A 15624-nucleotide genomic window follows, 5' to 3' on the forward strand; every position below is an offset into this window, starting at 1 on the left:
CATCTCCACGAAATAACAGACAACTGAGCAGGACAGCAGAGTACACAAGTTGCGACCTTGGCAGCTCTAATTCTACGGGCTTGCTGATTCTTTTCTCAATCAAGGCTCGTTGTATGGCCGTCAAATCCGTGAGTACATACACTGGCCATATTTCAGTTCTGTTGTGTTTACACTTACGCCACCGCACCCTTTGTCACAGCCACTGTTTTACATATATAGCAAACCGAAACTGCTAAACAGTACACGCTCATCAGACTGTACAAATTCACACAAGGATAGCCATAATCCACAACCGTTTCTTACAGGGTCACTTCTTCACACGCATTTCTCACTCTCATAATGAAACGCTTTGCAAAAAGAAATGATATCTCATAAAAAACACGTTTTCAACGTACAAAAATGCCAATTTACTCAAAAGTATTGATATCAAAATGACGCCAAGTTACGGTACTACAAACAATATAGGCTATCTTGCCTCACCAAAATTACGTAAGATGTATTTCAAAGCAATGCTACCCAATATTTCCTCAATTCTTTCAATCTGAAAAATGACCATCATGCTCAGTGAATCCCGCAGAACATATTTGAAAATAAATCATAAAAAGGTGATTTAAAATGTGGAAATAAATGCAGTATTCGCTGGGCAATGTTGTGGATTTTTTAAATCACATGAACCATTCTGTCTGCATAACAGGCTGTAGATGAAGCAGCTCTTCTGCCTGCTGATTCCTCCTCTCCCGTGCTGCTGGGGTATCTCGGTTCATTAATATGCATCAGCACATACAGTTCAGCATCACGCCTTCTAAAGTCCTATAATGTGTCCTCATTTATGTCTGAGGCATCCATGACTTTGGCAATGTTATGCAACACACAACACACCACAAAGAATATTCAGGCCTTCTGTGGGCTGTATTGTAAAGTTCCACCTGACTTATGCAAACATCTGAAGTGCATTTTCAGCATTCCAAACGTCCTCTCTATTGGGCTACAGTGCTTCTGTGAGTTTTCGATTGAATGACTATTCACAGACATAATATCTTCAACCGTGTCTTTAAAGGATAGCCATTGTCCCCTAACAGCCACCCCTCCAGGAGGGGGATTCCCCTAGAAGACTGCAGGAATGACAGAGTTGGTCAATATAAAGGAGTCATATCTTTATCCAGGATAATTTGCAAATACATTTCTATCCTTACATGTAGCATCGCAAAACTTCAATGTTACTGTTTGCATGTATTATGGCCCATTTTATTTGTCATGTGTTCATTTATTATTGATGCAGCACACCTCTTCATGTGTTTATTTCTCACTGATACAGCACACCTCTTCATGTGTTTATTTCACACTGATACAGCACACCTCTTCATGTGTTTATTTCACACAGATACAGCACACCTCTTCATGTGTTTATTTCACACTGATACAGCACACCTCTTCATGTGTTTATTTCACACTGATACAGATCACCTCTTCATGTGTTTATTTCACACTGATACAGCACACCTCTTCATGTGTTTATTTCACTCTGATACAGCACACCTCTTCATGTGTTTATTTCACACTGATACAGCACACCTCTTCATGTGTTTATTTCACACTGATACAGCACACCTCTTCATGTGTTTATTTCACACTGATACAGCACACCTCTTCATGTGTTTATTTCACACTGATACAGCACACCTCTCCATGTGTTTATTTCACTCTGATACAGCACACCTCTTCATGTGTTTATTTCACACAGATACAGCACACCTCTTCATGTGTTTATTTCACACTGATACAGCACACCTCTTCATGTGTTTATTTCACACACTGTTACAACACACCTCTTCATGTGTTTATTTCACACTGATACAGCACACCTCTTCATGTGTTTATTTCACACTGATACAGCACACCTCTTCATGTGTTTATTTCACACTGATACAGCACACCTCTTCATTTGTTTATTTCACACTGATACAGCACACCTCTTCATGTGTTTATTTCACACTGATACAGCACACCTCTTCATGTGTTTGTTTCAGTCTCCCCTGCGCACTCTGATGAAGCTGAGGAAGGATGAAAAGCTGAAAATGTTCCAGAGCCATATGAGTCAGGATTGCCCTGAATGCTGTCTTGAAGATCAGAGTCTGCCTGAAGATCCTACTTGGCTGGATAAGTTTATGAAGTTTATTAATGAATTGTTTGACAGTCATGAAGTTGGTGAGTACCCAGAATGCATTGAGAGACAGCAGGAGGATCCTGAGGCCCTGTACATGGTTGAGAAGATGCTGGAGACCTGTGGCAGTGAGAGGTCTCCGAAGATCACACTCGACATCTTGAGGAACATGAAGCAGAAGGATCTCGCTGATTCACTGGAAAGAGATGAGCGCAGTAAGAGCTTTCTCTCATTGCTACTGTGTGTCAATTAGAATTTGGAAATGAGCTTAGATAGCAAATGTAACAGTGATCAATGTTCTGATTTACAGAATCTACACTTTCATAATACTGTTTTACATTGACAATATTACATACTTTATATAAAAGGCCAAAAATAACATGTATTTATTTTACATTTAAATTTATTAAAATATTGCCTCAAGCTGTGGTTACAATGACAAGCAAATGAACAAGATTAAATGTTCCTGAGGGGGGTTTAAAGGCAGAATCTTGTGCTCAAAAACCAGCAACTAGACCATTGTCCCATTAGACAGTCTGCCCTGAGTTTGTATCCAGGGATCAAACTCAGCAATCAGTATAAACGTATTAGATTATGAGGGCCTCCGGGTGTCTCATGCTGTAAAGAAGCTCTTTCCAAAAGCAAAAGCATGACCCTGCAACTTGTGCGCCTGCAGATGTGCAAACCGAGAATATGACGACCTCTTTATCCTCCTTCGTCGTGGGATGCACATTTGTACTGCGTCTGCAGTGTGGGAAATAGCAAAATATCTGTCCTCTCCTCCTGACATCAAGTGAGAGATCCACAAGTTCAGCTGGGAAAAATCTGCATTCGTCGTGCTAAATGGCAAAAATAAATATTTGGTGTTCATAATTTTATTATCAGAAACAGGATGAATTAAGCTACAAATTATGGTTTGGCATTCTGATCAAAATGTATTTCTGCCACACAGCCTATATGATAATAGAAAAAATAATAGATAACCATTGAAGTGATTTCTGTTTTATTTACTCATGAGCAAGCTACAGTGGTGTCAGCAGAAATAAATTATTGGGCTGGCCTGTGAAAAAGTGTCTAGGCCAACCTATCTAGGTTTTTAGGAATACATTTTCCACGTTTGCTAGGCCCACTCCAGCGCTCCTTCGAGCTAATTCTAGGTATGAATTTTTAATCCAAATAAATCAAACTTTTTTTTGCATATGCTGCCTCATGTAGCCTATATACTGCTGCTGCTTTTTAACTTGTTGGACCAACACTTTCACTCGATTGTTTTCTCAATGTAGCCTTGATCTTTACTGTATGAATACATTTTGTTATTTTATGAGTAATATTATTGTTGGACATTTTACAATTCATAGAACAAGAATGAATGTGCACGTTTTGAATCTGGGGTGGCTTAATAGTAAACATGTTATGAATTTAAAAACAGGGATAGTAACATTTCACTTGGGCTAGTGGAAATCCTTAAGAGTCCCCCCATCTATCAGGCAGCACATTTAGTGACTACTTTGCAGTAACATTGCCACAGCGGCCATGAAAAACGTAGCTATATAATCCTAGCTTACCATTGACGGCTTGTTGTAGAGGATGTAACGTACAGTATCACAAACTAATTCGGAATTAACTTCCAACAACACGATGACAACACGGCAGCACTACTAGCCTTTTTTTGCTGTGCACAGTACCATTTATTTATTTTTTATATTCCAGAGTTTTAATTGGCCACAGAACAATGATGACACGCCCAGAAAGCAAATCAAATGCATTATCCCTCTCTCGTTAGATTTTTTAAGATATCTCGTTTTCAACTTTTCACCCGAAGTACTTTCTCTTTGTGAACACTGGCTGTGTAAATATTATCTCATAAAAAACACGTTTTCAACGTACAAAAATGCCAAGTTACTCAGAAGTATTTATCAAAATGATGCCACGTTACGGTACTACAAACAATATAGGCTATCTTGCCTCACCGAAATTACATAAGATGTATTTCAAAGCAATGCTACCCAATATTTCCTCAATTCTTTCAAGTCACTTGGCCCTGTGTTTTGTAATCTTACCATTTTACAATGTCATGCAAACTTTGTGTCAGATCAAAGAGTCAAATATTTCAAATTGCCTCATGGAACACATTGAAATTAATGTACAAAACTGCTGCTGAGTAACTACAGGAAGCATATTTCTCCAGAAAACATGTTTATACTTTCTTCTGAACTGAATTTGAGTACATGTACAAGTTATAGTATATTTGCTACGCACAATAAATACTGCATGTAAAATACATATTTGTACATACATACATAGAGAACTTCTTTATCCCCATGGGGGCATTTCCCTCGCAGAATGTTACATTCACATTTACGAACACACAGTTATACTAAGAAACATACTATCATTCACGCAACAGAAAGGCTGGGTGGCGAAATACATACATACCAATACAAATTGGACATATACACGCCTATTCAATCAATCTTAGTAGTTGATACAATATGTTTTTAGCAGAATGGGCATGTAGGTGAAGGTTGACATGATCACAGACCATAGTGCGGAGTAAATAAAGTGACCATGAGCGAGCTTAGTTTCCTTACAGAACGGTATATATAATAGTCGGTGTAAAGCATCAACTGTTAAAGTGGAGGGTTAAAGGAGTACCATGGTGATTTTCACACTTTCTCGGTTTTATGTGCTATTTGCACAAGAGGCATTGAAGAAACACAATGAGCAAAGTATTAAATATGTCCGTTCTGTATTTTTGGAGAAATATGCGTTTTAAATTTATCGTCCTATTTTCAACCGGTTGAGAAAGTTGTCAACTTTGTGCGTCACAAATACAGTAACCACTCCCCTTTCCACGCCCCGTAAACCCGTGGATAACTCGAGATATTCTCAAATATTTGACTTAACGTTAGGTTCACTTAAATTAGAGTGCCTTTTGTGGACTATTAGATTATTTCTGGTTATATTCATTTAGCTAGCTAGCTAACGTTAGCTAGCTAGGTAGTTTGCTTTCATAAGGCAATGTTATCGATAACGTTAGCTAGCTAGTTTGCTTTTATGAGGACATTATAGTTGTGCTTTTATCTTAACTTGGCTAGCTAGATAGCAAAAATTATAATTGGATATAAGTCAACGTCCTTACCTTAGCTATCTATCGATACTTGATATACTACTAAGCTAGCTAGCTTGTGAAAATTCAGCCTCCCAAAAAGAGTGAGTATCATGGGGGTAGTTATGGTAACGGGGCACGGTCTGTCAATCATAGCTAACTGACAGTTCTCATTACCACGCCCAGATGGTTCGGGTGAACTTTTATTGTGGGAAATTTAGGCTTAGAAAAATACGTTTTAAAGTACATTGAAATGACTGAATAATAAAAAAATTATGCACATTTGTTTTGTTGTTGCCTAAAGACAACTGGGAAGTGTCACGTTCAACCACTATGTTACTCCTTTAAGTAACGTGTGAAATCTATTGCACTGATGTGCTTTTCTTATGTTCAGTACTAGTAGTTATACTTATGAGTGAGTCATGATTTTAAATGTAATGTTTTAATGGGGAATTGCAGAACGTACATACGTAGTAATTGTTTGTATGTGGCTAGATAGAGAACAGGGCGAGGTAACATGAATGTAGAAACGTGGCATTTGCTGATAAGAAGGTTTTCTACGGTAACCAAGTGAAGAAATGTAGTTAGTAGAAATGGCACAGTGGTGAACTGGTGTAACTTTTTAATAAAAGGAATACGTTTGCCGTCATGAAATGCATATGGGTGGCCGTGAGTGAGTTTTGTTAAAGAAAATATAAAAGCGTAAGAAAACGTTCGTGTAAAAGAGGAAATTATCTGCCTGAGAGCGAGGCGGGATTCAATCCTTCAACCGGAGGTTTACCAGTCTGTGACTTTGTTAGTGCAGCACTATGACATAGCTATGCAATGCGTGAAATGTCATTAGCAAACCTGTCCGTGGTTTTAAAGAAGAACACAGGCCAGTAAGCACAGAAGAGCTCCCGTTGAATCCATATGGCTTTGCAATATTGTAGCCGGTTAATAACTGAACGTGCAGACGGTAGGTCATAATGCAGTGTATACGTCCGGTGAACGGCGGGTAGATATGGTGCAAAAGCAATAATTGAGAAGTAGTAGAGAATTATTAGTGAGGGTAAAAGCAGGTTAAAAAAACGTGTCCCTATCTGGGCTTCAACCTACGACCCCATGTTCCCAGGACTGTGACCTTACCCACTAGGCCACAGGCAGATTAGCTGTTTAAACTGGAAATGTTTCAGAGTAAAAAGGTATGGGTATTTTGCGTGTGTATGCGAGCTTTTGATTGGGTCGTGAGAATGAGGATTTGGCTGATGTCGGTAAAATGTCCAATGGGGAGACATGTTGTTAGTGGGATAGGCGGCAGGAAAAATAAGAATGAGAAGTAGAAGAAGAAGAAGAAGAAGAAAGAGAAGAAGGAGAAAATGCAAAATCCCTTTAGTTTGGGGCTTTATTGTGTGGACATGTGAAGTTGTTTATAAAATCTGTCTGTTGAAATGGGGTCAGATTGTACAGAATTTAATGTTTTTAAGGGCTGAGTGTCTGTGGCTGTTGTGGTTATTTCTGTGGGGAACCCTGAAAAGTGCCAAACTCTTGGTGCTGTATAGGTATGGGGCATGCCCCCGCCAAGGCGTAACTTGGCGGGATGGCATACCTGCCATCCCAATGATCAATAAACAGCACAAATGTCAGACCAATATCTGCATTTATAGAACACAGTGAATTTTTTCTCCTGCACTGTTGTGACCTCTGAACCTGGGATAAAATACTGTGACCTCTGAACCTGGGATAAAATACTGTGACCTCTGAACCTGGGATAAAATATTGTGACAAACTCTGGTCTGCCGGGTGAGAGGTAGCTGCACTAACCACTGTGCTAAAGATGAATTCACCTGTAGCAGAGCAGTTAGGCTACCTCACTAGCAGATTGGTACAGTATATATATATATATATTTAAAAAATGAATATATATATATATATATATATATATATATATATATAAACATTGAAATATATTGTGGGACAAGTAAGGATTAATTAAGAATATTTTTATTTTCTGAATCCAGCAGTTCCAACAGTCAATGCCCTTGTTAAAATGTTCAGCACTCTGAATACTGAATTGAGTGATATTGCATGCTAGAACCCCTCACTTAACCGACATGTAAAATATATTTCATGTGATTTAATTGAATAATTATTATTGAAAATGAGAATTATAAATTAAATCGCCGAATTCATTGATAGGTCAGTCTACAGAAAACTGGTGGAATCAACTAACAAGTCAAAAGAAGCTCGATATTAGGTTTTAAGATTAAATAATTGAATTTACTACAAAGCAGTCAAATAGATTAATGCATTGAAATCATACATTCTTTTAATGCAGGCTCACTGCTTCTACATTACAAAACAGAAGACATACAACAAAACATTAAACAATTGATTATGAAATACCAAAAAATAGAGCGAGAGACAGATAAGCCAGACCTTGCCAAAGTGTTACCCACTTCCAGTTTAAGCACCACAGGATGAAAGGAAACCAGCTAAAAACACACAACCAAGGAACCACCACAAAAATAAAAAGAAAAAAACTCTTCTTCAATGCTCCAAAACAAAACGACTTTTTCCTGTGGCTATCTTAGATGCCTTACCCAGCATGGCTTGAGGATGTTTGCCCTGATTGGGTGATGCCGAGTTGAGGTGTAGGAGAGAAGGGAAGCGGGGTCAGACTCATAAAAAGGACTGGCCTACCTAAAGATTGCATTGAAACTTAAAGAGGACATGGGAAGGGGAATTATTAGGCACGTAGCTATGCAGGGGTGAGACCCATAGGTTGTCTGCCTGGATTAGGGTATCAGTGTATTTTGAATTGCCCCAATCACATTTGCTTTGATGCTTGTGATGGGGAGGCCAGGCCACATTCTTATTCACCGTTTCCCTCTCTAAGGCCATAATCTAAAAACTACATATCGTAATATATGTATATATATATATATATATATATAGATAATGATAAAAGATGAATTCACCTGTGGCAGAGCAGTTAGGCAACCCCAATAGCAGATATTATATATATATATATATATATATATATATATAGTATGTATTTTAGAGCCCGACCGATGCCAGATATTTGGGTCCGATGCCGATCCCGATTTTGGAGAGTCCTAGCCCACCGATTACCAATGTTGACCGATATTTTGCCAAAAAGTGCAACGTTTTCAAATCAATTTGAAAAACTTAGATTTTATCAAAGTTTCTATATTTGAGAACATTTAACTTATAAGCAAACAAATAAATAAAAATAAACACACAAATTTTTGATAGATAAAAAATGTAAAAGAATATATTAAATTAAATGTATATATTAACACCATCTTCAAGTGGTGTGAATTCAAAATAACTCCACACGTTGCTTTTACTCCTTTCTTTTCCAGCCATCTATAAAAAAATTAAAAAAAAAAAAAAGTGTTCCAGTTTCAAACATGTTTTTTTTATGAATATTATTATTGTTGTTGTTGTTATTAATTTGTTGTTATTATTTCTTAGTATCTATTCTCAATAAATTAATTATGTTTTCTTATTTTATTCCTACTACATGATCTCAAAGAGTAAGACTTTATCTAGCGGAGCTAATGAGTGAATCAGGTGTAACGTTAGATGAAACTAAATTGACTGGATGAAATGCGTAACGTGAGGCTTGTCCATAAGAATTCGGTGGTAAAAAAAAAAAAACTACAATGCGCTTTCGTGCAGGTTACCCACGCTAACTGTTGGTTGATTCACTTCTCCAAGAGCAACCCTTCTCTCATGTTATCACGACAAAGCTAGATAACATGGCTTAAAATGATCCACGTTAGAAGTGTTTTATTGGCGTTTTTACTGTCTGGTTAGCTTGCTACGATGACGCGTGACTAGATGACACGCTCGCTTGCAATAACGCGTTGGCTATTGACACAGCATCATATAATAGCTAATATCATTATCTCAGATAAAAAACAAATGTGTGATGCATTCAATCACTATTTTCTTTTGGCTGGTTATTTATTTGAGAATACAGCGATGTCCTCTGGAAATGTAGATCCTACGCTGCTTATGTGCTCACTGCCACTTCATAAAGGCTTGCTAGCCAGCTAGCTTGCTAAAGTGAACCAAATATGTTAGCTAGCTCGCTCGCTTGATAATGAGGATTGATAAACATAGTGGTCGTATAAACGCATTTAATTAAAGACTTTCACTAAATATACATACCTTTATTGCAGCAATCGAATCTGTGCAGACAAGTCTTGCAGTGGAGAATATTGGATGAGGCACGAGTGACAAACGTCTTATTACAGAAGTAGCGCGTCAGCTGCTGCAGTTCACACTTGTATTAGAGCTCCCTCTACTGGATAATTCTAGTAAACAGCAATTACAACGTTCGAACAGATAAATAAGTACAGATAAATAATCAATGTTTTTTTTGTTTATTATACTTATTTAAAAATCGGGACACATCGGCTGCATAACTGCCGATCCCGTTGTCGTCAAAAACATCAAATAATGGCCGATATATCGGTCGGGCTCTAATATATATACACATATATTTGTATGTGTGTATATACAGACGGGCACAAATTAAAGGAAAAACCAACATGAAGTCTCTTAGTTAGGTGGGCAGCCACGAGCCGACAGAACAGCTTCAGTGTGCCTTGGCATAAATTCTACAAGTATCTGGAACACCATTCTTCCAAAAATATTCCCTCATTTTTGATGATGGTGGTGGAGAGCGCTGTCTAACACATCAGTCCAAAATCACCAATAGGTGTTCAATTGGGTTGAGATCTGGTGACTGCAATGGCCATATCATATGATTCACATCATTTTCATGTTCATCAACCATTCAGTGACCCCTCGTGTCATTGTGGATGGGGGCATTGTCCTCCTGGAAGAGACCACTCCCATCAGGATAAAAATGTTTCATCGTAGGATAACGCTTATCACTCACATTAACTTTGTATTGATTTGCAGTGATCCTTCCTTTTAAGGGGACAAGTGGACCAACCCCCCACAGCATAACAGAGCCACCAGACCCCCTCACTGTAGGGGTCAAGCATTCAGGCCTGTACCGTTCTCTTGGTGTATGCCACACATGCACTCGCCCACTTGTCAAGAATATGGTGAAGGATGACTCTTCTTACCATATCACTTTTTTCTGCATCTCTGTAGACCAGTGCCAATGGGTTTTGCACCACAGAACTCTCAAATGGGCATTTAGGGTTTGTGCACTGTAGCCCTACTATAATATCCCTCTCTATGTAGTTGTTGACGACCTGTTCTTGCTGGCAGTGTGATCACATCCTGCATTGACATTCTCAGTCACCTGAGGAAGAGTTGCTCTTCTGTTTTTCCTTACGCACTAATGCACAATCATCACAGTCATCAAATGTGTGCTTTCGACCACAATTTCTGACCCTATTTACTGATGTCTTTCCCATGGATCTAATTGCAGATATCACTTTGGTCACTGTTCCTATTGAAACACTAGGCAGTTGAGCAGTCTTTGAGACTGATGCTCCTGCCATTCGTGCCCCAATAATGAACCCTCATTCAACGTCACTTAGGGATGGTGCCGAATACAAATAGCACATTTGGCAACACTCGAATAATGCGTTCTCCCCGAATGTTTTCTCCTCTCGAATTTGGCCTATATTATTCAGATTCGGATCTATTTTTTTTTAATGTAATTTTCTCAAGTCAGCACCAAGTTTCTCAGTTAGACACACACACACACCTGCAGTGAGAATTTCCACTAGATAGACCAGAGCGTGTCAATCATGCATTGGGCATTAAAATTACTCCAGCGCCTATAACATAAATGCCTATATCATCCTCCTTCCATGACTTTCCTAAATATTTGTGGTTAAATAACTGTGTATTTTAAATAAAATAAAAATCAACTCAGTACAGAAATACAGGCAGTCTGTACCATTTTCTTCACAAAGCCCCCCGCTAGACAAGAGACAACAACAGGTGCTTTGACCCAGGTGCAAACGTGTCGCTGTCTACTCTGCACCCTATTGAACAACTGAATGACCTTTACTTTGAGAAGAATTTTTAAATAAAGTGCTGTTGAAAGTACTTTCACACATAAAATCATGTAGAATTCATTCACTGCAACTGTGATGAAGTTGATAAAGCCTTTAGGGTGGGGATGAACAATTGCGGACGCTCTAGTTATATAAATGATAGGCTTAGAACTCGATGGAGGTAACGCCATCAATATATTTTTGTGTTTTCTCTGAAACTGAGACTTTGAATAAACGGAATAGAATAGCTACATGACAACTGAGTGAAATATATCTGATTTGTGTGTGTGCGGTTCCAGCAAACCACCAAAGCTGCGCGTTCTCTGAGGAATTGATAAGAGGAGAGTGATGGTGCATATTGCACTTTGCATTTCTTTAACTACTTTTTCTGTTTTGCATTTTGTCATGCACATTTTAGCGCTTTTCTCAATGTTCCTGTAATATGCCTCAATACATTTTCCCTTAGCCTATATAACAAAACCGCTAAAAGTTAGAAATACAAATGTTAAAATTGATTCAGTTGTGTACTTTACGTCAAGAAAATAGTTTTGCAGTGCACGGTTTTGTAAGCGGTAGTACGCAGTAAAACAACGAGGCCTTACTAGAGTTAAATTATTACAGGTTGTTGGCTAATGACACACCCAGCACTGGCTCATGTGACTCTAAAATATCTGACCTGCCCCCCAACGAGTGTTTCAAGCAACTTTCAGTATAGCAAGGGATGTTGTGTCTCCCCAACGCAGACTGCCCCCAGGTCATGTGCAGGAGCTTGTCTTTACAAAATAAAACTTGTGGAAGTTTCAATAAAGCATAATGGCTGAAGATGTATTACACCCTTGGAAGCTTTTCGGTTTTTTCTTTTCTTTACCTAAGCTTATGCAAATAAAACAGCTAAAGAGGAAAGAAAAAATATTAACAAACAAAAAAACATCAAAACATTTTAGGCTAGCATTATGTAGTTTTTTTTTTTTTTCATTAGGGGTTCATTGAATACAGTAGTTAATAATGAAGATGAGAAACATTTTTTTAATCATAAAAGCATTTTTTCAGTTTAATTGACTTCACTGTCCCTTAGGTAGGGGTGGTGGGGTTTATGCAGTTTGTAAGAGTAAGAATGGGTACTATGTTTTGATTCATGAAATCATTTTTCCTATGTCTTATTAACCTACATTTAATGTTAGCTGGTCTGGCACCTGTATTTTCAATACAGTGATTTAGGGTTTCATTTGATGCGTTTGCCTCTACGGCAGAGGTTCTGCCAGCCAGAGAGAAATAGGCTACTTGCGGGGTTCCGACAGTAGGAGGCAGCAGATTGTAACTTTTTATCTATGTTTTTTCCTCAGAGACAGCTTCCGTCATTCTGCATTGAGAAATTGTACTTGATGTCACACTGCGTTGTATTTCGGGGTGACTGGCCATCTTTAGAGAAACGCTTAGCTCTGTGGCTTTGAGATATCATTTGGATGCTACATGGGAAAAATAAAGCCCCAGCTAATAGTGGCCTGGTATCGGGTACCATACTTTAGGATAGTGGTCAGCGTAGTCACCATTTAAGTATTTTCATGGATCCGATCCCTAACTCTCTTGTCATATTGTAAGTCAATGTAAAACCTGGGTAAGACCGTGGTCAATCCCGTTTTGGCGATTTTTCAGAAAACATATTTTTACAGTTCATTTTTCATGTTCAATGTCAGAAATGCTTCAGCTATAATCAAATAGCAACATATAAATCGTTAACTTGCCAGAAAATAACAGCAGTTTTCTTTAATATGATTCCAAAAATTAGCTTCCCTCTTCCGTGTAGCTAGTCACTCTTGTTGGAGGGATAGCTACACGACATCACACACTGGGAGTAAGTTGGGAACTCGGAATCGAAAAAGTGCATTCTCCTTTTCACCATAATAAAAAAAAAAACCCATTTGTGTTCATTCACAGTGAAACTGATGCTTGTGCAGCAATAAATTCAATTGCAAGGATGGAATGTATGTAATACTGTGTGAGGGGTGTGTTACACACTGTGATATAGGCGTGTATTACTGTGTGAGGTGTGTAACATACTGATAGAAGTATGTAACCCTGTGATACTGTATTAGTGAAATACTGTGAAAACTGTGGACCTTAATATTTTTATAGATATTTTCTTCTTAATATCTGTTATTGAAAGGGACATTTTAATCTTATTTTAAACAGTCATTTATCATATTTCCTTTCTTCAGATAAATCCATAAAAAGAGCCCAGCAGGAACTGAAAACTCATCTGAAGAAGCAGTTTGAATGTATATTTGAAGGTTTAGCAAAGCAGGGTCACCCAACTCTCCTGAATGAGATCTATACAGAGCTCTACATCACGGAAGGGGGAAGTGGGGAGGTCAATAAAGAACACGAGGTCAGGCAGATTGAGACAGCATCCAAGAGACAAACCACACAGGAGACTGCAATCCTCTGCAATGACATCTTTAAGCCCTTACCTGGACAAGATAAACCCACCAGAACTGTGCTTACAAAGGGCATCGCTGGCATTGGGAAAACTGTCTCTGTGCAGAAGTTCATTCTGGACTGGGCAGAAGGAAAAGCCAATCAGGACATTGATTTCATCTTCACTCTTCCTTTCCGAGATCTGAATTTGAAGAAGCAAAGAGCATTCAGTCTAATGCAACTTCTGCAGCACTACTTTCCACAACTGAAAGAGATCCAAAGTGTTGAAGGTGATGAAGTCAAAATTTTGTTTATCTTTGATGGTCTGGATGAGTGTCGACTTCCTCTAGATTTCCAAAGCAATGAGATCTGTTGTGATATAACAGAGTCATCATCAGTGGATGTGCTGCTGACCAACATAATTAAGGGGAATCTGCTTCCCTCTGCTCTCCTCTGGATCACCTCCCGACCAGCAGCAGCCAATCAGATCCCTCCTAAGTGCGTCCACCAGGTGATAGAGGTACGAGGGTTCAATGACCCACAGAAGGAGGACTACTTCAGGAAGAGAATCAGAGATCAGAACCAGGCCAGCAGAATTATCTCACACATGAAGTCATCCAGGAGTCTCTACATCATGTGTCACATACCAGTCTTCTGCTGCATTTCTGCTACTGTTCTGGAGACAATGTTGGGCAAAGCAGAGAGTCGAGATCTGCCCAAAACACTGACTGAAATGTACACATGCTTCCTGCTCATTCAGACTGATGTGAAGTATCAGAAGTATCATGGCACTGATGAGATAGACACAAAGAAGATCTCAACATCAGATACAGAAACCATCCTGAAACTGGGGAAGCTGGCTTTTCAACAGCTGGAAAATGGCAATTTGATATTCTATGAAGAGGACCTGAGAGAGAGTAGCATTGATGTCAGTGAAGCTTCAGTGTACTCTGGGGTGTGCACAGAGGTCTTTAAAGAGAAGTGTGGGTTGTATCAGGAGAAGGTCTACTGCTTTGTGCATCTGAGCATTCAGGAGTATCTGGCTGCCTTGTTTGTGTTTCATTCATGTGTAAATGAGAACAGAAATGTACTCAGAGCAGAAGAATCAAAACCTCACAGTGACAGAGTGCAGCTGTCTGAGTTACACAGGACTGCAGTGGATCAGGCCTTAGAGAGTAAGAATGGACACCTGGACCTTTTCCTCCGATTCCTTCTTGGCCTCTCCTTGGACTCCATTCAGACTCTCTTAGGAGGACTACTGACACAGACAGGAAGCAGATCACCTGTACCAGAACCACATACACAGGCATTAGGCAGATCACCTGTACCAGACGCACAGGCACAGACAGGAAGCAGATCACCTGTACCAGATGCACAGGCACAGATAGGAAGCAGATCAACTGTACCAGACCCACGGACACAGACAGAAAGCAGATCACAGAGCATTGAGAAAACAGTCCAATACATTAAGAAGAGGCTCAGAGAGGAGTCATCAGCAGAGAGGATCATCAATCTGTTCCACTGTCTCAATGAACTGAATGACAACTCTCTAGTGCAGGAAATCCAGAATTCCCTGAGATCAGGAAAACTCTCTCATAAAAAGCTGGAACCAGACCAATGTTCAGCTCTGGCCTTTGTATTACTGATGTCAGAGGAGATCCTGGATGAGTTTGACTTGAAGACCTACAACACATCAGCAGCAGGTCATCAGAGACTGGTACCTGTAGTCAGGAACTGCAGGAAGGCCATGTGAGTATTATGTCATTAATAATGTAGATGATTGACCACATCTTTTCCCACTTTCAATTTCTAGTAAGAACAAAGTGCAATAAAGGCAAGTGAAAATTTGGTTTTAAAAAAAGATTTCTGAGTCAAGATGTTTTAACTCGTGCCCTCATGTGATGTTTTATGTCCAGAACATTAGCAGCATCAAATGCAAA

The 15624-nt window shown here is 39.0% G+C and overlaps 1 protein-coding gene across 1 annotated transcript in view; it reads left to right on the forward strand.

Annotated features, from left to right (window-relative positions):
• Positions 1 to 2031: 2031 nt before the first annotated feature.
• LOC118215094 (NACHT, LRR and PYD domains-containing protein 3-like) overlaps positions 2032 to 15624 on the forward strand; it is a gene marked incomplete at its 3' end in the record, with an annotated part of 75499 nt that continues 61906 nt past the window's right edge. Inside the window, exons 1-3 of the mRNA XM_035395530.1 lie at positions 2032 to 2376; positions 13486 to 14969; positions 15126 to 15433. Coding sequence (XP_035251421.1) covers positions 2046 to 2376; positions 13486 to 14969; positions 15126 to 15433 — 2123 coding nt within the window. The remainder of the gene's footprint in view (positions 2377 to 13485; positions 14970 to 15125; positions 15434 to 15624) is intronic.

This window comes from Anguilla anguilla, chromosome 16 (assembly GCF_013347855.1).
Source record: "Anguilla anguilla isolate fAngAng1 chromosome 16, fAngAng1.pri, whole genome shotgun sequence".
NCBI lineage: Eukaryota > Metazoa > Chordata > Actinopteri > Anguilliformes > Anguillidae > Anguilla > Anguilla anguilla.